This window comes from Poecilia formosa, unplaced genomic scaffold (genome assembly GCF_000485575.1).
Source record: "Poecilia formosa unplaced genomic scaffold, Poecilia_formosa-5.1.2 Scaffold11, whole genome shotgun sequence".
Classification (NCBI taxonomy): Eukaryota; Metazoa; Chordata; class Actinopteri; order Cyprinodontiformes; family Poeciliidae; genus Poecilia; species Poecilia formosa.
Window position 1 is genome coordinate 1,431,504 of NW_006799950.1, and position 20,180 is coordinate 1,451,683.

Sequence of the window (20,180 nt, forward strand, 5' to 3'; positions counted from 1 at the left end):
ACATTTCTTAGAAATAAAATCAGATTTTTTGATTTTTTCAAACTAAATCTGATTTTAAGCCTTTTACTCTGACTTTCTTTTCTTAAAACAAAATAAATTACAAAAAATATTTTCAAAAAGTAGCTTTTCTTTCAATCACTCCCTTTGTGAACTGACTTGAATTCAAAGTCCAACAAAATAGAGATTGTAAACAAGATGGTGGGCTTGGGTGTTCTGACGTATGGAAACCCAAGGAGTGTATTGGTAAAATAAAAATCAGATTTTTCAAAAATGTAAGAAAATTTGATTAATTGGTGAAAAAAAGTGATTTATTTTTTTTATATATATTTTTTTTTGCCCAACCTTAGCTTGAATGCAGTTCAGCTGATGTACTTGTTTGAATAGTTCCTCCTGTTAGTCTCTAGTGAAGACATGTTTATAGTGGCCTTTTTGTTGACATTTTTCTTTCAGGTGCACTGAGTGCCACAGCACTCTGCTTCCTGGATCCTACAAAGGAAATAACTCCGGGGCGTTGGTGTGTACACACCATCTTTCAAGACACACTTCAGCCAGTCAGAACGGCCGTCCGGATCTCAGCAAGAAACCAGAGGAGGTTCAGTCTGCTCGGACCGGTCGCAGTGCAGCTCCCTTCCCCGCGCTCTCCGAGAGGGATGAGGCGAAGACCCCTTCTCCAGTTCGCTCAACAAGCACCGACACACCAGCTGATGACTCGGTCGCAACCACTGCTGTAGTAGCAAGCAAGGAAGAGTCTTTGGGTGAGGAAGAGGACGAACCGCGTCCTTCCTCTCCTCCTAATCCTTTCGATGAGAGTGATGAAGGGGAGGGTGAAATAGAGGAAGAAACTCAAGCTGAAGAAGCTTCAAATGGGGATCTTCCTCCTCCCTCCGATAGCGAAGCTGCTGAAGCCAGTCGACCTGTTCCTGCACCCAGGAGGGTGTCGGAGGTCACCCCTCCACCTCGCCCTGCGCCTCGGGTTCGGGTGTCCTGCACCGCAGCCGGTAAGTTCCTTCGTCAGGATCCGAGTGCTCTCAAATTAGATACACAAACATTTGTTCATACTTTTCTTTTGAAATCACAGGAGAACATCTGAAGCCTCCCACTCCTCCCAAACCAAGAGAAAGATCACAGTCTCCTGGAAGGTGGGCCAGTTTTCTGTGTGATGCCACTTCTCCTGGGCATCGGCACCATTTCACCTCCCTGAATCATGTCATTAGCAGTTCCTCGTCACAGTTCTGAAATGCATTTTGTCGCAGCATGAACCATCACTGTTTGTGCCTTGCAAAAGTATTCATACCCACAAGACTGTTGGATACTTTGTCAACTTGCGACCCTAAACTTTGAACTGCATTATGGGGAAAGGGTGGTGTATAATTCAAAGTTGCAGAAAAATGAAACATGGATACTTTTTTTTTTCCCTCAAATCTAAAAGGTGTGTCATACACCCTCCCTGAATTAATACTTTATAACTCTGTCTCTGTTGCAGTTACACATGTAATTTTTAGAGTTATGCGTGTACCAGCTCTGCACATCTAGAGACTTTCCCCATTTTACATTTTTACACTAGTTAATGATCAGTCAGATTAGATGAAGAGTTCCTGTAAACAGGGTTTTCAGGTAGATTTAGGTCTAGACATGGTGCAACGATCTCTTAGAATGGTTCCAACACATTATTGCACAATATCATCATGGAAAACTTGACATTGTAGCTCCAGTTTTGTGTGTAGGATTTTCACCGTTTCTGCTGAAGAAAAGCACACCCACAAAGTCAGGGTGATGCGCAGAGTTAGTTTCTCACCACACTGAACATGTATCGGATTTTTTCTTTTTTTTCTTTCGGCTTTCTTATTGCTGCTTTCCCATTAAGACCATTTGACATCTACACAACTTGAGGAGCGTCGGTGTCAAAGGGACCAAATACAAGCGCTCCACAGCAGATTCCAATTAACAAAAAAATGTGAAAACTATTTATCATTTTCCTTCCACTTCACATTTCTGCAGTAAGGTATTTCATCGTATCTTGATGTGAGGTTGTTGAATGACAAAGTGAAAAAACGTTCAAGAGGTATTCATACTTTTCTAAGGTACTGTGTGTGTGTGTGTGTATATGGGTGTGTATGATGTGGTTTTCCTCCGTGTGACCCCTCCATCACTGTCTGTGTCTCATGGTTCAGTGGCACCCATAAACCTAAAGACCCACCTTGGCTTGCCCTGGTCCAATCAGAAACTAAGAGGAAGAAAGCCCCTCCTCCGCCCCCTCCTGGAGTGGCAACGCCTCCAAACTCGGGCTCCCTGTCTTCTCTCCAAGCGGAGGGCTCTGGACCCGGCACGCCCGCCAACCCATTTGAGGATGAGGACGATGAAGTCGACGAAGAAGAGGGAAGCGACGGAGGAACAGCTCCACCCGCAGTGGCGGCCACCCACCCATGGTACAGCATCACCCAGACACCTGAGGGGGCAGGTTCAGAGGTCACGCCCAGAACGGGAAGTTCGTCCCGTTCTGCCAGCCCGGGCAGCGCGAAGAGCAAGAAGAGGCCGGCCCCTCGGGTTCCCCCCCAACCGCCTACTGGGAACCAAGGTTGGTTTGATCAAAACCTCATCTAGCCAAACATTTACACTTTAACAAAAAAAAAAAATAAACAAACATTAGACTCGTATCAGCAAACCTGTTCCAGCTTCACAGCATTTATAGGCTTGTGCTGAGTGAATGAAGCATAAAGGGGGTCTCTAGAAAGTTTTACCAAAAGAAATTGAGGATTCCTTAACCATTCTTTTTGTCTCTAGTAAACTTTAGAACATTTTTGTCAGTCCTCAAGATCTATCTTGATGCCTCCTTGCTCCAACAGACCTGTATCAGGTGGCTGAATGAACTCCTCAACATGTGGTCTGGTACTGCAGTGGCCTGGTTAATTTGATTCATGTGTGCTGGGTTCATCTAAAAGCTGCAGCCCAGTAGATCTCGAGGAGAGAAATAGACTGTTAAGAGTATTGTATTGTAATAATATGTTCTTTAACAAATATTAATAAATTTAATGCATAAAAGGGAAGTTTATTTCTATAGGAACAGGCAATTCATGGCGCTTTACCTGATGAGAACATAGAACAACACACATGCAACCAACAAAAATGTATAAATGTCTTAACTCGTAGTGATTAACAGAAATCATTATGAAAAAATAGAAATGAAGACTGGAATGAAATGGAACAATGGAATTGAATATAAAAATTTCCTGTTATTCTTCGTCCTTATCTATATACTAGTCAGTGTGTGAAGGGCTGACCTTCTCTAGGTCTGAATTAACAATTTTTTTCCTTTCGCTTCCATTTTATCCTGTCCCTGCTTCTTTTCTGCTTCATTTGTGCCACCTTGCCTCTATTATTTTATTCTTCTTGCCAAACGACCTTCCTCAGCTCCCTCTCACTCGCAGCCCTCCTCCTGTTCTCCTTCTCCAGCTCTCAGCATAGAGAGTTTGTCTTCCTCCTCAGACCACAGCTCCTCCCAGCTCCCACTGGGCGCCAGCAGCGACCAGGAGCAGAGCTTCGGCAAGAGCGTCTCGGAGCCGTCCATCTCGTTGCCCGGCGACAACCCGTCTCCTTCGTCCTCAGCAGATCTCCTGAACCACTCCTCCCAAAGCTCCTCTCCGTCTGCTTTGCCTCCCAATGCCAGCTCCGCTCCGGCCACTCCGCAGAGCAGTCGTAACACTGGAGCCAAGCCGCCTCGACCGACCACCACTCCCAGCCCGCTGACCACGCAGGCACACAACAAAGTAATGAAATCCTATACACTTGACATCATAATGCCCAGGTTCTGTATCTGGACGTTGGGTCCATGTTACATCAAATGTCTTTTTTTTTTTTAATGGTGCTGTTTGGAAATGTTTAATCAGAACAGATTCCAGGAGGATTAGCGAAGCACAGATTTGTTTCTGCCTCATCACTCCTACCTGTTCTATACTTTTTACAGGAAAATCGGCATCTGTTACACTGACACCAGTCCTGGTGTGTGTAGCACATGCTACAGTCACAATCTTTAATATGTTTTCTGGAGATGTTGGCATCAGGGCTGCTGGTTCAAGCCTCCATGGGACCAACCACAATTTTATTCTGGGTCCATATCCAGAATAAAATTCTGGATAATCGTCTGTTGATTTGCAGACGATTAGATAATTCGAACAACTGCTATAAACTCATTGCATCTCTGAATAGTGCTGTTTATGTTACATTCTACATGCAGATCATCTAGTGGTGGCAAGAGCAACAAACAAAAAAACAAAACAACTAGCATGCTCTGGACTTGAGATGGAATACATGAACACATTTTCATGACATGTCTTGGTTAAACTAATTTATCTTCGGTGTAATTCCAGTACCGAAAAATTAACCTTATACTAGGTGAGTCTCTTTCACCTGAGAATGTGAACCTGTACTGGGCTGATACTGTGCTTTCAAATAATTTTAACAGCTCCTGTAGAAGATTTATAACTTATAAGTCTGAAACAGGAACAGGTCTGACAAAACAAACAAACTGCGTGCTACATTCAAGAGAGAGATTCCTGTGATGCATCAAAGAGTGATGTCATCACTGCTGATGTCATTGTTACCACTGGAACTGAACATTCTAATGGTGCGCCTCACACCAAACACGCCCCGAGCGCTAGGCGAGTCCGGCACACACCCAAAACCCACTCGGAGTGTTGGACACGCTCCAAATGGTTGAAAACGTGCCTCCACACAGACCCTGAATGCAAACCAGGCACGCCCAATGCCCAAAACGTGCCTGGTGTGAACGCACCACTACATGTCCAGTGTCCTATTAGGTCCATCACATTAGGACCAAAGCCCGGTCCCAATATGATGGATTCATTAGGGGTAATGTTTAGAGGTAATTAAGTAGGGTTAGGAATAGACTAGTATGGGTTAAGGTTGGGAAAATGTGTGGATTGGGCAAAATCACAGCTACTAAAATGAAGGGGAATCAGTGCAAAGTTCTAATATGGGTCAAAATAGTTTTGACAAACCTGTATAGCATTTTGTTTTCCAAATCATTCTATAAATTATGATGATATAATGTTAGGTTGTTTTTCTGCATAGCTGCAGTACATTAGTAGTTTAATGTGTTGAATTTGCTGAGACATGTTCAATTAAAAGCCAAGGTAAACATACCTTTATCTTGGCTTTTTCTATTCTTCCTTTTTCTTTCTCTCTGAAGAATCGGTTCTCTTTTGCGACATTGCTTATCTTCCATCAAATGTCTTTTTTATTTTATTTTTGCAGAAGTTTTGTAAGGAGAATCCCTTCAACAGGAAAGCTTCTCCTTCCAATGCCAAGTCTGAAACTCGACCTTCCAAAGGTCCTCGTCCTGCCAGACCCCCGGCACCAGGACACGGCTTCCCACTTATCAAACGCAAGGTATGAAATGGCTTGGCTTGATCGTTTTTTGTTTGTTTTGTTTTTAAATGATACCAACAGGATACGTTCTCACCAGGCTCCAAATAATCCTTGCAGGTGCAGTCGGATCAGTACATCCCAGTAGAGGACATCCATGCGGAGTTGCTTCAGCTGGAGAAGCAGCTGGATGAGCTGGAGCAGAGAGGGGTGGAGCTGGAGAAGAAGCTCAGAGACACTCCTAACGGTGTGGTTTCTGTTATTTCTCGTTGCAATACAGTAAATATAAAAAGTCTACTCAACCTTGCAAATATATTTTTGTGACTTAAATAAAAAAAAAAATAAATAAAAATGAGACAAAGATAAATGATTTCAGAGCTTGTTTCACCTTTTCATACGACCGTTGCTTTGTACAGTTCAAAAGGGGAAAAAAGTAAATGTTTTAGAAAATAAACATGAAAGAGTAATCAGGTTGCATAATCTTAAAGCAATACTTTGCTGAATCATTTTTCAATTCCAGCTTTCAGTCTTCTGTGGTAGTTGTAGGATCTTCATTAAATGTGCATCACTTTGGCTAAACCTGTGGTTCGTACAGAGTTTGCAAAAGGATCAAAATCTCATAGTACAACAAACAGTAGCATAAATAGTTAAGTCACTACAGAAACTGTCTATTTCTGACAAAACAGACGAGATGCAGGCAGGTCAGAGAGGCTGCTAGGAGCCCACCAGTTGTGGAAATGTTCAACAAGAACTTATTGTGTTCTATTTATCAAAACAGACTAATGAATTATCCATATATCTGGTTTGAAGAGAGAAGGTTTCTCTTTAAAAGGAAACATCTGGGCATGGCCAAAATCTCCTAATCCCTTCTGGGAAAACAAATGATAGTTACATTAAAACTTTTGACCATAATTTGGCACTAAAACAACATCCCATCTCAGTCGGTGATGAAAGATTACACTTTCCCCTTTAACATGATTCGTTTTTCAGGTTAATTGTATCGTTACGTGTCACATTAAAGGTAGGAAAAGCTCTGAAATGACTCATGCTCTCCTCTTTTCGTGTCACAAAAACATTCCTCCAGGTGTGTAGAGATGATTTCTGTTCAAACCAAGTTTTCAAAGAATCTTTATATTTAATGCCAAGTCATGCTGAAGTATTTCTCTTCTGTTCTCTGTTAAGATGAGGATGAGGAGCGCCTCCTGGTGGACTGGTTCACTCTGATTCACGATAAACATCATTTAGTGCGACGTGAAGCCGAGCTGGTCTACACGTAAGTCTAATACCGAAGAAATGGTTCTCTTCATATTTTGAGGATGAAAAGCAGCAGCTCTCATTGAGCAAACGGTTAAATTAAGTTTTTAATTGGTTGATTCTTTATTTATTGGCCCAGATCGTTGATGCTTCTGTACACAAACCGTTGACGGTATTTCTATCTTGTTTTTGAACAACGGTGCAAACATGGAAGAGACGTGGTTATATTGCATCTGACAGAAGTAGCACTATGAACCAGAATGTGGTGTTTCGTTCTCCACACAGTGCGAAGCAGCAGAACCTGGAGGAGAGGCAAGCTGATGTGGAGTATGAGCTGAGGTGTCTTCTCAACAAACCAGGTTTTCTTAGACTTCCATAATACCTGTTGGAACTTACTGTTTAATTCGCACGATTTGTGCAAAATGAACAGATTGAGTCTCTAAAAGTGTAAAACAAATGTCTGTATTCTTTTAAAAACAAAACAAAAAAAAAAACAGAGAAAGACTGGACTGAGGAGGACAAGAGTCGGGAACAGGAGCTAATGGCAGAGCTAGTTACTATCATTGAACAGCGCAACCAAATAGTTAACAGCATGGATCAGGAGCGACAGAGGTAGTCAGCAGCTTGCTTCACTGGTATCCATCACTGGTGTACTGGTATATACTGGTTGGTAATATTTCTGATCACTGTGTTAACAGGGAAGAAGAAGAAGACAAACTAATGGAGGCCATGCTGAAGAAAAAAGGTAGGATGTTTAAAATTAGGCGCTGGGCTCCTAAATCAGTCGATATTTTTTTTTTTGTAATTCCCTTTTCTCTTTTCTTCCTCTTCTGGTCAGACTTTCACAAGGATCCGGACAGTGACCACCAGAAGAAAAAAGGGACAAAGTTTAAACCCATCAAGGTGCTAAAGAGGCTGAGCCATAAAGGAGACGCAGGAAAGAGCCACAGCCCTCGCAAGGACAAAAGCTGAGGAGCAGAGACTGTTGGACTGTTTTAACAAGACTAAATGAGTTTTTATTAAAAGCTGAATTATGAAACATATCAGATCAAGAACAGAAACTTCCCTTTCCACCATGGCATCTGCTCACAATCCTTCTAAAACGGCTGCAGTGACTGTCTCCATCTGACGGTCTAACAAGCAAGCGCTTTCTGAGCTCTGAATAGTAAACATGGTGAAGTGTAAGGGACATTTTTATTGCGCCACACTGATTTGTTTTATTTCCAAGCTTTACTCTTCCGGTGTTCCTCAGTGCACCATGAAGGCTCAGCAGAGGACCATGTTTTAAACTTTTTGTTTCAGCTTGACGCCCGAGACCCAACAGTCATGGTTATATTGTAGGGATGCACCGATCAGAACTTTGTGGCAGTGGATCCGATCTCTGGTTTCTGTTATGCTTTGACCTTCTGAAACGGTTTTTATCCATATCCAGGTTTACTTGGCGGCATGAGAAGAATATTATTTAAGAAAAAAAAACTGCATTCAAAACATTCTTTTACACATTTCTTGCCCTACACAGTTAACAATACATCTTGGAAACAAGACAGTTTCAGACTGTATCTGAGAATATATAGTAATAAATATGGTAACACTTTATTTGAAGTGGGGTGAATAAGACTGACATGACACTGTCATAAACATGACATAACACCTGTCATGAACATGAATAAGCCTTCATGAATATTTATGACTGTTGTCATAAAGCGTCATTTGGTAAATTATGACACTTTTAATACAAAGTTGACATTATTCAAAATGTCTTTGTTATGACAACTTGACAACCAAGAAATCATTACTGATATAAATTTGTTATAAAAGTATTACTGATTGCACTTTAAAAATTAGGTATCTTTATGTTATTAAAGGTAAAGTTTAAACAGTAATGACTTCTTGGTTAATGTCAAGTTGTCATAACAAAGACATTTTGAATAATGTCAACTTTGTATTAAAAGTGTCATAATTTACCAAATGACGCTTTATGACAACAGTCATAAATATTCATGAAGGCTTATTCATGTTCATGACAGGTGTTATGTCATGTTTATGACAGTGTCATGTCAGTCTTATTCAACCCCCGTCAAATAAAGTGTTACCATAAATATAATGATAAATTGATATTGAAGGACAGAAAGAATAGAACAGGCCAACTACAGTTATGGGTGCACTGATTGCAGTTTTCTGGCCAATCGCTGATTACTGATCTTGAAAAAGCCTGACCTGCCGATTTTGATTTTGGCTCCAGTTTATTTTTTTTTCTCTGAAATGTTGCTGAGTTGGCAACAGTGGGGTGACTGTTGTTAACTGCAAACCTGCAGACATGACCTGGTGGGCTGGTGAATCAGTCAAACTTCTCACAGGAGAAAAGAAGAAGTGGCTGATTTTTAGGCCTTTCCTGAGGTAGATGATTGGGAGATGAGATTGACTTCACATGTAAGTATCGGATGATCACCAATCTCCCAAAATTAAGGAAATCTGCGCTGTTACATCGGTGCACCCCTAATCTATGATGTAATTCATTCAGCCTTCCTGTTACCTACTGAATGTGCCGCTCTCTGTCGTTCTCCTGCAGCCTTATTTGCAAAAAACAAATTTTTTGTTTTCAACCGAGTTCTTGCAGCAGTGGAGCTTCTTCTGACTGCATTTTAAACACCCCACAGCTACAGAAAATACTCTCTATACAGTAACAGCGTCCACACCTGAGATTTTTCTTAGTGTGACCTGGTGGTGCAGAGGTACGGTGCATTCACTGATCGGTAAAAACATCACATTTTTGAGTTTCAGTTTGGCTACTCATAGGTTAAAGCTTTTTAAGGCCAGAAATGGTCAAAAATACAGATAATATTAACTGATTTGACCTCAATATCACCTTTACTCCTTAGGAGAGAAGATGGACCTTTTATTTGTTTCAACCCGTTTGGTTTGAACTGGTGGTACTGTGTGTTGTTTTTTTTTTTTTTTAAGGATGATTGTGTTTTTGCTTTAAACTGCAGCATTTTCCATTGAAAAGCTCAACCAGCAAAGTATACCTAAAGAATTCCAGCTGCTGTAGTGTCTCTGAAATACTTGTCATTTGTTTTTGCCTGTGCTGGAAACTTACAGTATTTATGTGAAGTGTGTGTTTGGAAAAAAGTAACGGGGAGAAAATGTTTTTTTTTTTTTTTTTTTTTAAATAACCTGTAGCTCTGTTATAGTTCTCATAATTATCCGTCACACAGGCAATAATTAGAAAAGGACAGTATATCAATAAGCAAATTACCATTTAATAGGAGCTTTAACTATCGGGTTAATGTAGGCTTCTTTATGCAATCAATAACTTTCACATTACAAAGCCTTGCTGTTTGTATATTGCCTTAAGGTTGATAGGAAATTGTATTTATGATCTTGCTGTCTGAGTGCCATTTATTTAACTGCGCATGTGGATGAAGGTCTGTGGAGTTCATGTGAAAGCGTGTTGTTGCTCTGCTCATGTTTTTGTCATTTAGCTCCTCACTCTGTCATCGCTCTGCCTCTGCTCTGTGCCTGATTTTTTTTTTCTTTTCTTTTTTTTTGTCCAGCGTAAACCAAGGGCTTTCTGTCACACATCTTTCTCGTCTATACTGTATTCTGCAACAGCAGCCGGATTAAATAAAGTACTGACAGATGTAGGGTGAAGAATAAATTTATTTATCCAGTTTTTTTTTTTTGTTTGTTTTTTTTTCCATTAACGTATAAACTTGAAACATGAGCCAGACAGCAGTTTGAACCGTTCTTTGCAGACCTGTCTCGTTAGTGCTCGTTATCCCTGAAGTGATGTTCACTTGTCTGTGTTCTCCTTGGACTTGCGTTCCTTTTCCAAAGCCTCCAGCTCATGAAGCTTCTGTTGTTGGTAAAAGGACAAGGGAAAAATGTGTCATTAATTTAACATCCTGGGTAAGTGCAAATTTATCACCAGTTGGCTAGATAATGTTCACTTCTGCTGCCAACCCATCTAATTTATCTATTTGCTATTTTCTTTTATATATTTCTGTCGTGATGGCGATCTTAAATTTCTTAAATTTGAGTATGTTGGTCATAACATTCCTTCTGTATTGGTCTTATGCAATATTCAAATTTCCTGACACACTGAATTTATTTATTTTTTTATCAGTAAGAGATGATCATCCAAATTAACCACAATAAACACTTTATATATACATTTGTAGATAATGTGGAAGTTAGCATGGATGTAAAAATGTATTTTTGACAACATGAACCACTTCCTCACCTGTGATATCTGAGATTTGACAACAAAGGAATGCTGGTCCTGGCCCAAAGCTGCCATATCTTCTAGAAACTGTTCCCTTTCTTCTATTTCATTTAAAACTACAGAAACGAAAAAAAATGCTTAATGTGAGGAACACGGGGAGAAAAAAGCTAGAGAGATTCAGAGATGCTGAGAGAATTATGAAGACTAATTCACAACAACCAAGACTTGTCCTTGATGGATTGTTTTTGTAACGTTGCTGCTCCATCTGGATCTGCATTCTTAGCGTTACCTTCCTCATAGGTGTCGGGCTTCTGCGCTTCCTCCGGTTTGCGACGTTCAGCTTTTTTTATTGACATTCCAGGGTCTTCATATCTTCCCGTTGCCATGAAATTCTGAAGCCTCCTCTTCTCATCATCCATATCTCCTGAGAGGGCAAGCAGAGAAAGGATCAGTGTGACCAGAACCGGGTCTGGATCGTTCTGAACATTCTCCTGCGTACACAGGAGAATTTCTTAACTACTGAAGTTCAGTCAAATATAATTTCAGGTACATACGATAAGGGCCAGGGTGAAACATTTCCCTCTCGTAGCTCTTCCCAGCTCGACAAGCTTCAGCATTGCGTTTCACAGTCCTTCTAGGCTTGCACTGATAGTCAGATTTACTTGCAGTAGATTTTTCTGAAGCAGAAGTCGGCAAAGCTGCACCAACGCAAGGGGGAACATTTTTCATTTACTCACCGACGGGTAGCGATGAGTATTTTTAAAACTGCTGACTGAACACATACTATGTATTTTCAGCCATATTCAGCCTAGAGTTAAAACATCTAAACATTTAACATCAATACATTAACTACCCACACTGTGTGTAAAAATACTGATTTAAAAACTCATTATACTACTCCTTGCTAAAGAATCTGTATCGAATGAACTTTTCGCATTTTGTCATGTCAAAGCCACATAATTTCAATCATAAGAGAGATTATAATTATGAATTGAAAAGAAAACTGCAAAAATGTTGAGCTGTTTTTATGTTTGTTGTGCATTTGTAGATATATAGATTTGCATTTTTGAAAATGTTTTTCATTTACATGGATGATCTTCTAAATGCACTGTAAAGGCAACAAAAATGAAATGTAAATTGCTTTATGCACCATTTGTTAGTCTCTCACAAAAGTCGTTGTGTTGCAAGCTTCTTTTTTTATTTTTGTTTGTAACTAACAAGATATGAAAAATACTTTGTTGTGGTAAAGCATTACTGCTTCTGATTTAAACAGACTTACACGTTGCTGATCTGATGCTCTCTTTTCTCTTGATGTTTATAAGGTCCGCCTCTTCTTTCCTCACTGAACAAATCAGAAGAACATCATGAAAAAGCACAAGTGAGATGAGGAAGTGCTGAACCACTGACCTTGCTGCACAATAACACTATCTCAGCCTCTGAGGACACGGCATATAAACCCAAATGATGTTTTTTTTTTTTTTTTTTAATGCATTGTCAAAGGTTTAAAAAGCTTGCCTAGCTATGTTTCCATCTATCTTTGGCTGTGCAGCTGATATCAAACATTAGATTTAAAACAACTGTTTAATATAGTTAATTTCATGAGTGGAAACAGTAAAATATAAACAAATTCATCCACTCACAGCTCTTCAATTCCTCGGCCTCCTTGTTGTACCGTGGGTGTCTGGGATTATTCCACAGTCCTCCTCCTCCTGCACCTATGAAGACGTTCTCCATCTGTAAACACACACACATACACACAGAATTAACAGAAAACCACTTATCCAAGCTCAAAAAGTCACATCTTTATAAAGGTGCTGCTATAAATGTAAGCAGGACGGTATGGTAAAGACATTTAAATAATTAATTTTTTTTTAATAACTAGCTTGTTTTAACAAGGTTTGGCTAACAACTCTACGTGGCCGCATACAATTAAAAGGCAAATGAAGAGAAACCACAATAAACTGACGATTGGTTTTTAGAAAATGAAGGGAAAAACATTCTAAAGTAGTGACAAAAACAACTCAATTTGACCTGCTTTGAGTTTTAAAAGCACGCAAATCCAGAACTCCGCTCAGTAAGTCGACGAAAGCGTGTTGCTATAGCAACAGCAAAACACTAGGAGAGTCCGACGTTAATGGTTGTTTCTGAATTACACGTTATTTCAGCAGGTTTATTCATGAAATTTTCGCTTAATAGTAAAAATATGTAAAAGGAAAAAAAAGTTCTTAACACCTTAATTTATTAAAGTTAAAAAGTTATGAATTCCCGAGTCTTAAATCATAGATTCAAAGTCATGGGTTTAAAAGTATTAATTTATATTTTTAGTCAAAACTATCAGTTTCTATCTCGTAATTATCAGCTTAAAATTAAAAAATAATACCAGAAAGTTACGAATACCTAAGTTATAATTATCACATTCAAACTTATAACAATGAGACACGAAGTCAAAATAGCAGGTTTCAAAACTGTAATTATAAAATGCAAAGCTATCTTGGCTTTTAAAGTGGTAATTATGTATTTTAAAATTTTAAACGTGACAAAGTCAGCAATCTAAAATAAAAACTGATGACATGCAAAGTCATAATTATGAGATTAAAAGTCATCATTTTAATTTATTTCATAGGAGTTTCAGAGTTCTGCTTTTGAATGTTGTCTCGTTAAATCTAAATCCCATAGATTGTTTCTATTGAATTTTTTTTATTCAAAACGCAAGCAGTTTTTAGCCTTTGGCCTCCAAAGAAACACAAGGTTTTCTGTTTATGGTTAATAAGGAGAATACATATTAAATATATATATTTTTTTGCTGTACACATCAAAATGTGTTTTTAGTTGTACAAATGAGCCATATTTCAGTCTACACCATCAGAATGCCATTAAACAGAAGACAGGTGAGAAAGTTATGTAGGTTTGTACAACTTCTTCATAGTGTCATATTTCTGAAAACATCTGGGATTTATGCTACACCTCGAACAATTCAAGTACTTGCCTCGTCCCAGGCAGGTGCTTGGTTGACCAACTATCCCTTTATTAAAATGCCTGTTGGAGAACTTCATGAATCGAACAAGCTTCATGTTTAAGGCCATTCAATTTTCATTATGAGTGTCTGCTGTAATCATCATTCAGATGGAAAGAGAGTCTTTATCAGTGGCGGGCTCGTCATCACGGATCAGCAGTAGCCTTTATCTGCAAGTAGGCAGCCGGCTGCCTTCAACCCGTTTCCAAAGATAAACAGCAGCGAGGATATAATCACCTTCCATGCACAGGTCTTCTCAGAAGCTGCATGTCCGCACCAGGAATATACGGGCAGGCCTGCGTAAATAACTGGGCTAAACTTTCCATAAGAAAACAAAAGAGACTGGCTTTCCAGAGAGGACTTAGAGTTTTAAAATACTCACATTTAGAAATATTTTGTTTCTATGTTTTCTTTACTCCTATTTTCTCTTATTTGTGACATATTTACTTATCAAATAAGCAAGCTTTTCTAATGATAGGCCAGCAGAAAATTGTTTTTTAATTTCCTCATAATAACTTGAAATTAATATTTTACGTAAAGTTACACATTCCTGAAATATACCCATAACGTCTGTAACCTGTGGCACAACAAACATTTATTAAACGGTTTCCAAGCTTCTGGAAATTGTCTAAAGTAAACTACTTATAGGGTAAAGCTAAAAGAGCAAGAGAAATGACAGAAATAGGTCAATTTCATAAACTCAGTGGGTCTTTCTGTCTTTCTTCCTTCTTTTATTAATTTATTTTCTTGTTTCTTTCTTTCTTGCTTTTTTCAGTTGTTTCCTACTTGATTCCTGCCTTTTTCTGTAAAATATGTTTTCCAATTATTCATTTTTAGGAATGTACCTTTTTCATGGCAGACATATGGATTCATTCAAGTGTTTCAACTAAAACAAAAATAAAATATCTGAGTGTCCACATATAAATTAGAAGTTTTTTTGTGATAATAATCATTTATTGCAATAATTTCTTCAAATATTCTGCAAATTATCATTTGAAATAGGAAAAAAAAAAGCAATTGTCAATAGTTTAATTGAATAGTTTTTGGCTCTAAATTCTCCAGAGCAGGAAGAGAGTTGAGCAATGGAAAGGGTAAAGTAATTCACTCATGTCTCCTCCTCCTCCTCCTCCTCCTCCTCCTTCTAACGGTCCAGACCTACATGAAAAAGAGAGATTTGAAGTTGGACAACCAGCTGACAGAGACAGACAAGAGACATGAGGAGAGATAGTGATGAGCGCTAAGGAGACTTTACTTCTCTGAGGCCCTCGGGCTCCGAGGGGACTAGAACTGAGCTAAGAGGACTCACAACTTTAGAAAGTGAGGGGAAAATAGTCATGAGAGATTTAAAAAATTTTAATCAAAAAAAAAAAACCTCTGTTGGAATTGTAATCACTGTTAGTATTTTTAATTTATTTTCCTGCTCTCCGCCTCACCAAAGAGATTGATGGCTGCTACTCAGGCTACGCTCCCTTCCTTTAGCTCATTCTCAGGTCTTTCTACCTCCACTGACAACATGAAAGTGAGTATGGCATCGTCTGTATGTTTCATTTTTGCGCATTGGCAAAACAACAGCATAAAAAATTATTTAAAGATGCACGATGCGGGAAAGGATTGTAGATGGAGAGTTAAAACAATATCTAAGAAAAATGAAAAAGTTAGACTGTAAAAGTAGATTATTTTTTCTGTGCAGTTTGCAGCATAATTGATATCTATTTTACTGATAGCGTTTTCTAAAATGTTCTGAATAAGGTTACAGTGTTGCTTGTGATTATATCAGTAACAAAAATATTTTTGTGATCTTATTAGAAAGTGTTTTGTATTTATTGGTATTTTACTGGGGCTGGTTTTTGAAACTTTCACTTTAGATTCAGCTTTAAACAACATGGATGTGCTCAGAGCCGGACCGAGGTACATGCAAACCAAGCTGCAACTTAGGGTTTCCAGAGCAGCAGAGCCCTTATAAAACCGCTTCAGTTTTTATAAGTATATAAAAGTTGTTCTCAAAATAGCAGATTATAAAGATTTTTTAGTTTTTATTTGTTTAAATCAGTTAATTTAACAACAAAATGTTAAAAAAAGAGTGACAGATGTACTGTGTTTGAACAGAAAAACAAAGAATGTCATAATTATGTTGGTGGAGTCATAATTGAGCGTAATCATAATTACGCATCATGTGTCTGTCTGAGCTGCGTTCACATTTTTCTGTTTTCAGATGAGTCATTCAGCCACATTGCAGCCACATATTTTAGTGCAGTTTATTCATCACAAAGAAGTGTATAATTTTTAACGATGCACTTGTGTAATTATCATTTGTTTGTAGGTTTGTCTTTGTGCCACACACTTTCTGTTTCCCTTTAGTAATTACATGATTTCTGAAGATAATAGGATGCATTGTATTTTATTTAGGGTTATCAGAGTAAGGGAGCTGAGTACAAATACATACCATAATTTTCAGATTATCATAAAAGAAAAAAAAAAAGATTCTGTTCTGCAACTGTTGTTTTGTACTACTTTAATTGTTTTAAAACTTTTTTGACTCATCTATGGAAAAGTTAAAAATTGGTGAAAAATGAATAAAATGAACATCAGTCTCACATAAAATTTCAATAAATAAATAAAAAAAACATTGTTAGTCTGTAATGTGAGAAAATGTGAAAAAGATGGATAGTATTAATAATACCACTGCTACTACAGCTACTACTAAAAGTCATTATTATTATTATTATTATTATTATTATTATTATTATTATTATTATTATTATTATTATTGTTTAATGTTTGTGTCCAAAGTGATACAAAGTTTGTTACACAAAAAGACCCAAAAGGAAATAACTGTAGCATAATTGCCACATATTTATAAGATAAAAATAAATTAACAACACAAGCTGATAAACATGACTGTCATGCTGTCAGGTTAAGGAAATTATTGTTTAATTCTAAAACATGTTGAGTTAGCGTTACATGCAAACAACAAAGAAGGGTTTTCCTGGTATTTCTGACAGGCTGCCAATTTTTACTTAGGTCCTCATTAAATACATGACAGACCCTGATAGTGTATAATTGTGCACATTTTCAGTACAGTTTTGGATGTTTATGGAATGCAAAAACAGAAGGTAGGAGTAATCTTATGATCGCACCTCTTGATCTAGGTGTGGAAGTCCAGTGACGGCGCTCTCCCTCTGGACTCTCCGATCAACAAACTTTCACCAGATGGCTCTGAGCAGGTCCAGGTCAGCCAGCAGATAACAGAGGAGCTCCTCGATGACGACAGCCAGACGTCGCTGGATCTCGAGTTTCTGCTGTCTGAGTGGAGCAAAAATTCTCCTGATTTCAACCCTCCTTTAGACGGTCAACAACTGGCACAACCCGACCCACACCTGACCTACCAGGAGGTGGGCATGTTCAAGGAGCAGGCAGGGCAGGGGAGTGTGCAGACGGGCAACACTGGGGTCATGGCTGAGCTCATGCCTCCTCCTGAAACCGCATCAGTGCAGCCGGAGATCTACCACCATGACTACACCAGCAACCAGCCGGGTCGACGCGCATTCCCCAACGTACAGAATATCAGTCAGTTTGACAGTGTAGGCAGTGTAGACAGACACATCAGGGGAAGTCACACTAAGCTCACTTCCTGGGACTTTAACCACTACTACGCCCAGCAGCATCACCCACTGCGCAGCATGCCAGACAGCAGGTTCATCCAGCCGCAGGTCATGACCCCCAACCCTCGACCTTACAGCTACGTGCCTCATTTCAGTCTCAACTCCAGCTTTCTTGGTGACTACTCCCACCTCCACGGCCAAGCCACGGTGCATTTGGCCAATCACCAGCAGCCGATGGTGATCAGACCACATTTGCCCCCTGGTGGAGTGGAAGAGAAGCGTGGCAGGAGGTCCTCAGTGAAAAAAAGACCTGCCATCCACAACTGTGAGTACGCCGGCTGCACCAAGACCTACACCAAGAGCTCGCACCTCAAGGCCCACCTGCGGACCCACACAGGTAAACAAAGGAACAACCGCAGGAAAAGACACTCTCACTACCACCAGAACGCGTATCTCACATGGAAAGCCACAATTCAATAAATAAGGTGCTGAGTCAATGATTACATGTGACAATTTACAAAAACTACACTAAATATGTCAAGTCATTTCAAGTTTATTTGTATAACGCATTTAATCAATCAAGCAGTTCGAAGTCAGAACATTTATGTTCTAGGATTTGATGTTTTAGGAATTTATAAAATGCACAAAGACATAATTAAATGTTCGACTGAATAATTAAAAACTGACCTCATTGTATTTTAAATGCTAAGTGCTTTTAAAATACAATGTCATTGTCCCGCATTGAGTACAGGTCCAAAAGTGCAGCAATGTTCATCGTAGAATAGTACATCGTAGAATAATGATGGTAATAAATATATTACTAATTAGAAGAGAATGCATTCATTTTTCATATATATATGTAAAAAAAGTATATATACGCATTATAATGTCTATAATGCATTTTTGAAAATGCATGTTTAACTAAAAACCAAGGCATTTTATTTGATGATTGTTTTTGTAACTGAATTATGGCCCTTTTGGACCTCCGTAGAAACCGCTATGTGAATTTTACAGGAGAGAAGCCTTACAGCTGTCCCTGGGATGACTGCAGCTGGAAGTTCGCCCGCTCCGACGAGCTGACGCGTCACTACCGGAAGCACACGGGTCAGAAACCGTACGAGTGCATGCTGTGTAGCAGGGCCTTCTCCCGCTCGGACCACCTGGCCCTTCACATGAAGAGACATGTCTGACCAAGCAAAACCTCACATCGACGTCTTCACTCATTTTACTGATAACAGCCATTCTCAGGTAATTACATCCTGACAAAGCAGTGCTTTTCATACAACATATGTTTCTGTTGTCGTGTTTGCTTTGTGCCGCTCATGTTCTCACTTCAAGGACCTTCGACAGCTCTCCTGTCTCTAAGACTGAACAGCAACTCTGCATGTTAGACCAACATCATTTATCCTAAATGAAAATGAAATGAAAAGGCAAAAACAAAGAGCAAAGCAGGATTTGTTTACTAGCCACTTATAAAAAGTGAACTTGGAACTTTTTTAAACCCTGCAAAATTTAATTGAGGACAAATGAAAGCCTGTTAAACCAACACTGTATATATACTATGCGCATGTAGATAGCTAAACACGAACAGACTATCAGGAAAAAGAAAACAAAGCAAACATTGAATATTAAAGAAAAAGAGTTGATATCTTCTGAAGTCTCTCAGTTGTATTATGCAAAAGCACCATAAACTGCTGTTGGTTGTCTTAATGAATCATAGGTTGAGAATCAAATAAGTTTCTGCTTTTTTCTTCCCATTTTAAAAATGTAAATATTTGATACTTTCAGCTCCTTACTATCAACTAGAAATGAGTATAATATTTATATTTATGATCTTTTATATCAACAGAAGGTACTATGTTATTAGAAAATGTTATTTTTATCATCAGACGCTTTGAAGTTGTGCACACATTGTTTATGTTGCCATAAATCAAGAAATAAAGGCTCAGAATGTTACATTTTCAAGTGTGTTGAATTATTATTGGTTGTTGATCTTATGAAAGCAGAAAATAATTGACTATGAGTCTAGTAAAAATATTTTTGAGAAGAAAAACTTAAATAAAAATGTAAATAAACAAACTGAAGTATCAGCTGCTTCCTGTAGGTGGCAGTCTTCTCCTGCCATGTCAGTGACTGGGAGCTGAGTCTACTGTGCTTCTAATCTGGGCGAGGGTGAGGCGAGGATGACAATCTGCTTATGTAACTGAGCACCCGCTGATTCATCCTGATTATGTCATGATGGGAATCAACAGGATGTTGTGAAGCGCGCTCTGTGCCAGTGTCACAAAATCTGGCACATGCTGCACACATACAATGAGGAATGACAGTGATGAAAGTGGCCATTTATCCAAATTTACAGGACACACATGCATTTGTACAGAGCTTTAATCTGTGCAAAAGGAGGATCGACTTTATGCAAAAAAAATTCATTAAAACACCTGGAGATGTGCAAAAAACTTTATATTTTATCGCTGGAATATTTTATTAAACTGAAAATGTTAGAAATAAAACATTTTTACTTCTCAATGTGTTTTTCCGTGTTCAGAAGATGAATGTACTCAAATTGAAAGTAATATTTTTCTGAATATTTGAGTATAAAATCATGTCTCTTCAATAAAAGAGTACTTTTTAATTTTTTTTTAATTCTCATCAAGCAAAGATAAACAAAAATGAGTGTATGTGTGAACGCCCCCCGAGGAGCTGG

General features: G+C 38.7%; 3 protein-coding genes across 3 annotated transcripts; 2 read left to right on the forward strand and 1 right to left on the reverse strand.

Moving 5' to 3' along the window:
• Window positions 1-445: 445 nt before the first annotated feature.
• Window positions 446-8,103, forward strand: micall1a (MICAL-like 1a; the record flags this gene model as incomplete). The annotated part of the gene is made up of 11 exons (XM_016667548.1): window positions 446-998; window positions 1,079-1,139; window positions 2,172-2,575; window positions 3,451-3,764; window positions 5,272-5,406; window positions 5,503-5,629; window positions 6,565-6,655; window positions 6,922-6,995; window positions 7,134-7,248; window positions 7,335-7,381; window positions 7,475-8,103. Coding segments are annotated over 11 exons (2,055 nt in total), but the record flags the coding sequence as incomplete, so codon positions are not given.
• A 1,476-nt stretch (window positions 8,104-9,579) lies between these two features.
• Window positions 9,580-12,997, reverse strand: cunh22orf23 (chromosome unknown C22orf23 homolog). Its single transcript, XM_016666534.1, has 7 exons — window positions 12,897-12,997; window positions 12,502-12,595; window positions 12,141-12,203; window positions 11,416-11,559; window positions 11,151-11,285; window positions 10,886-10,977; window positions 9,580-10,498 (listed from the first exon to the last, which is right to left on the reverse strand). Exons 2-7 carry the CDS (start codon window positions 12,593-12,595, stop codon window positions 10,430-10,432), a joined length of 597 nt encoding a protein of 198 aa, XP_016522020.1. The 5' UTR covers window positions 12,897-12,997; the 3' UTR covers window positions 9,580-10,429.
• Window positions 12,998-15,062: 2,065 nt separating this feature from the next.
• klf1 (Kruppel like factor 1 (erythroid)) lies at window positions 15,063-19,436 on the forward strand. Its single transcript, XM_007543617.2, has 3 exons — window positions 15,063-15,393; window positions 17,024-17,873; window positions 18,491-19,436. The coding sequence occupies exons 1-3, from the start codon at window positions 15,319-15,321 to the stop codon at window positions 18,664-18,666; spliced, it is 1,101 nt and encodes a 366-aa protein (XP_007543679.1). The 5' UTR covers window positions 15,063-15,318; the 3' UTR covers window positions 18,667-19,436.
• Window positions 19,437-20,180: the final 744 nt, after the last annotated feature.

What these genes read in the sequence shown, in the direction of transcription:
- cunh22orf23 (XM_016666534.1), bottom strand. Translation starts at nt 12,595, where the DNA reads ATGGAGAACGTCTTCATAGGTGCAGGAGGAGGAGGACTGTGGAATAAT. An exon ending in GCCCGACACCTATGAGGAAG is followed by an intron (nt 10,978 to 11,150) that starts GTAACGCTAAGA and finishes TCGTTTCTGTAG; the next exon opens with TTTTAAATGAAATAGAAGAA. An exon ending in TTGTTGTCAAATCTCAGATA is followed by an intron (nt 10,499 to 10,885) that starts TCACAGGTGAGG and finishes TCCTTTTACCAA; the next exon opens with CAACAGAAGCTTCATGAGCT.
- klf1 (XM_007543617.2), top strand. Translation starts at nt 15,319, where the DNA reads ATGGCTGCTACTCAGGCTACGCTCCCTTCCTTTAGCTCATTCTCAGGT. An exon ending in CCTCCACTGACAACATGAAA is followed by an intron (nt 15,394 to 17,023) that starts GTGAGTATGGCA and finishes CTCTTGATCTAG; the next exon opens with GTGTGGAAGTCCAGTGACGG. An exon ending in CCACCTGCGGACCCACACAG is followed by an intron (nt 17,874 to 18,490) that starts GTAAACAAAGGA and finishes TGAATTTTACAG; the next exon opens with GAGAGAAGCCTTACAGCTGT.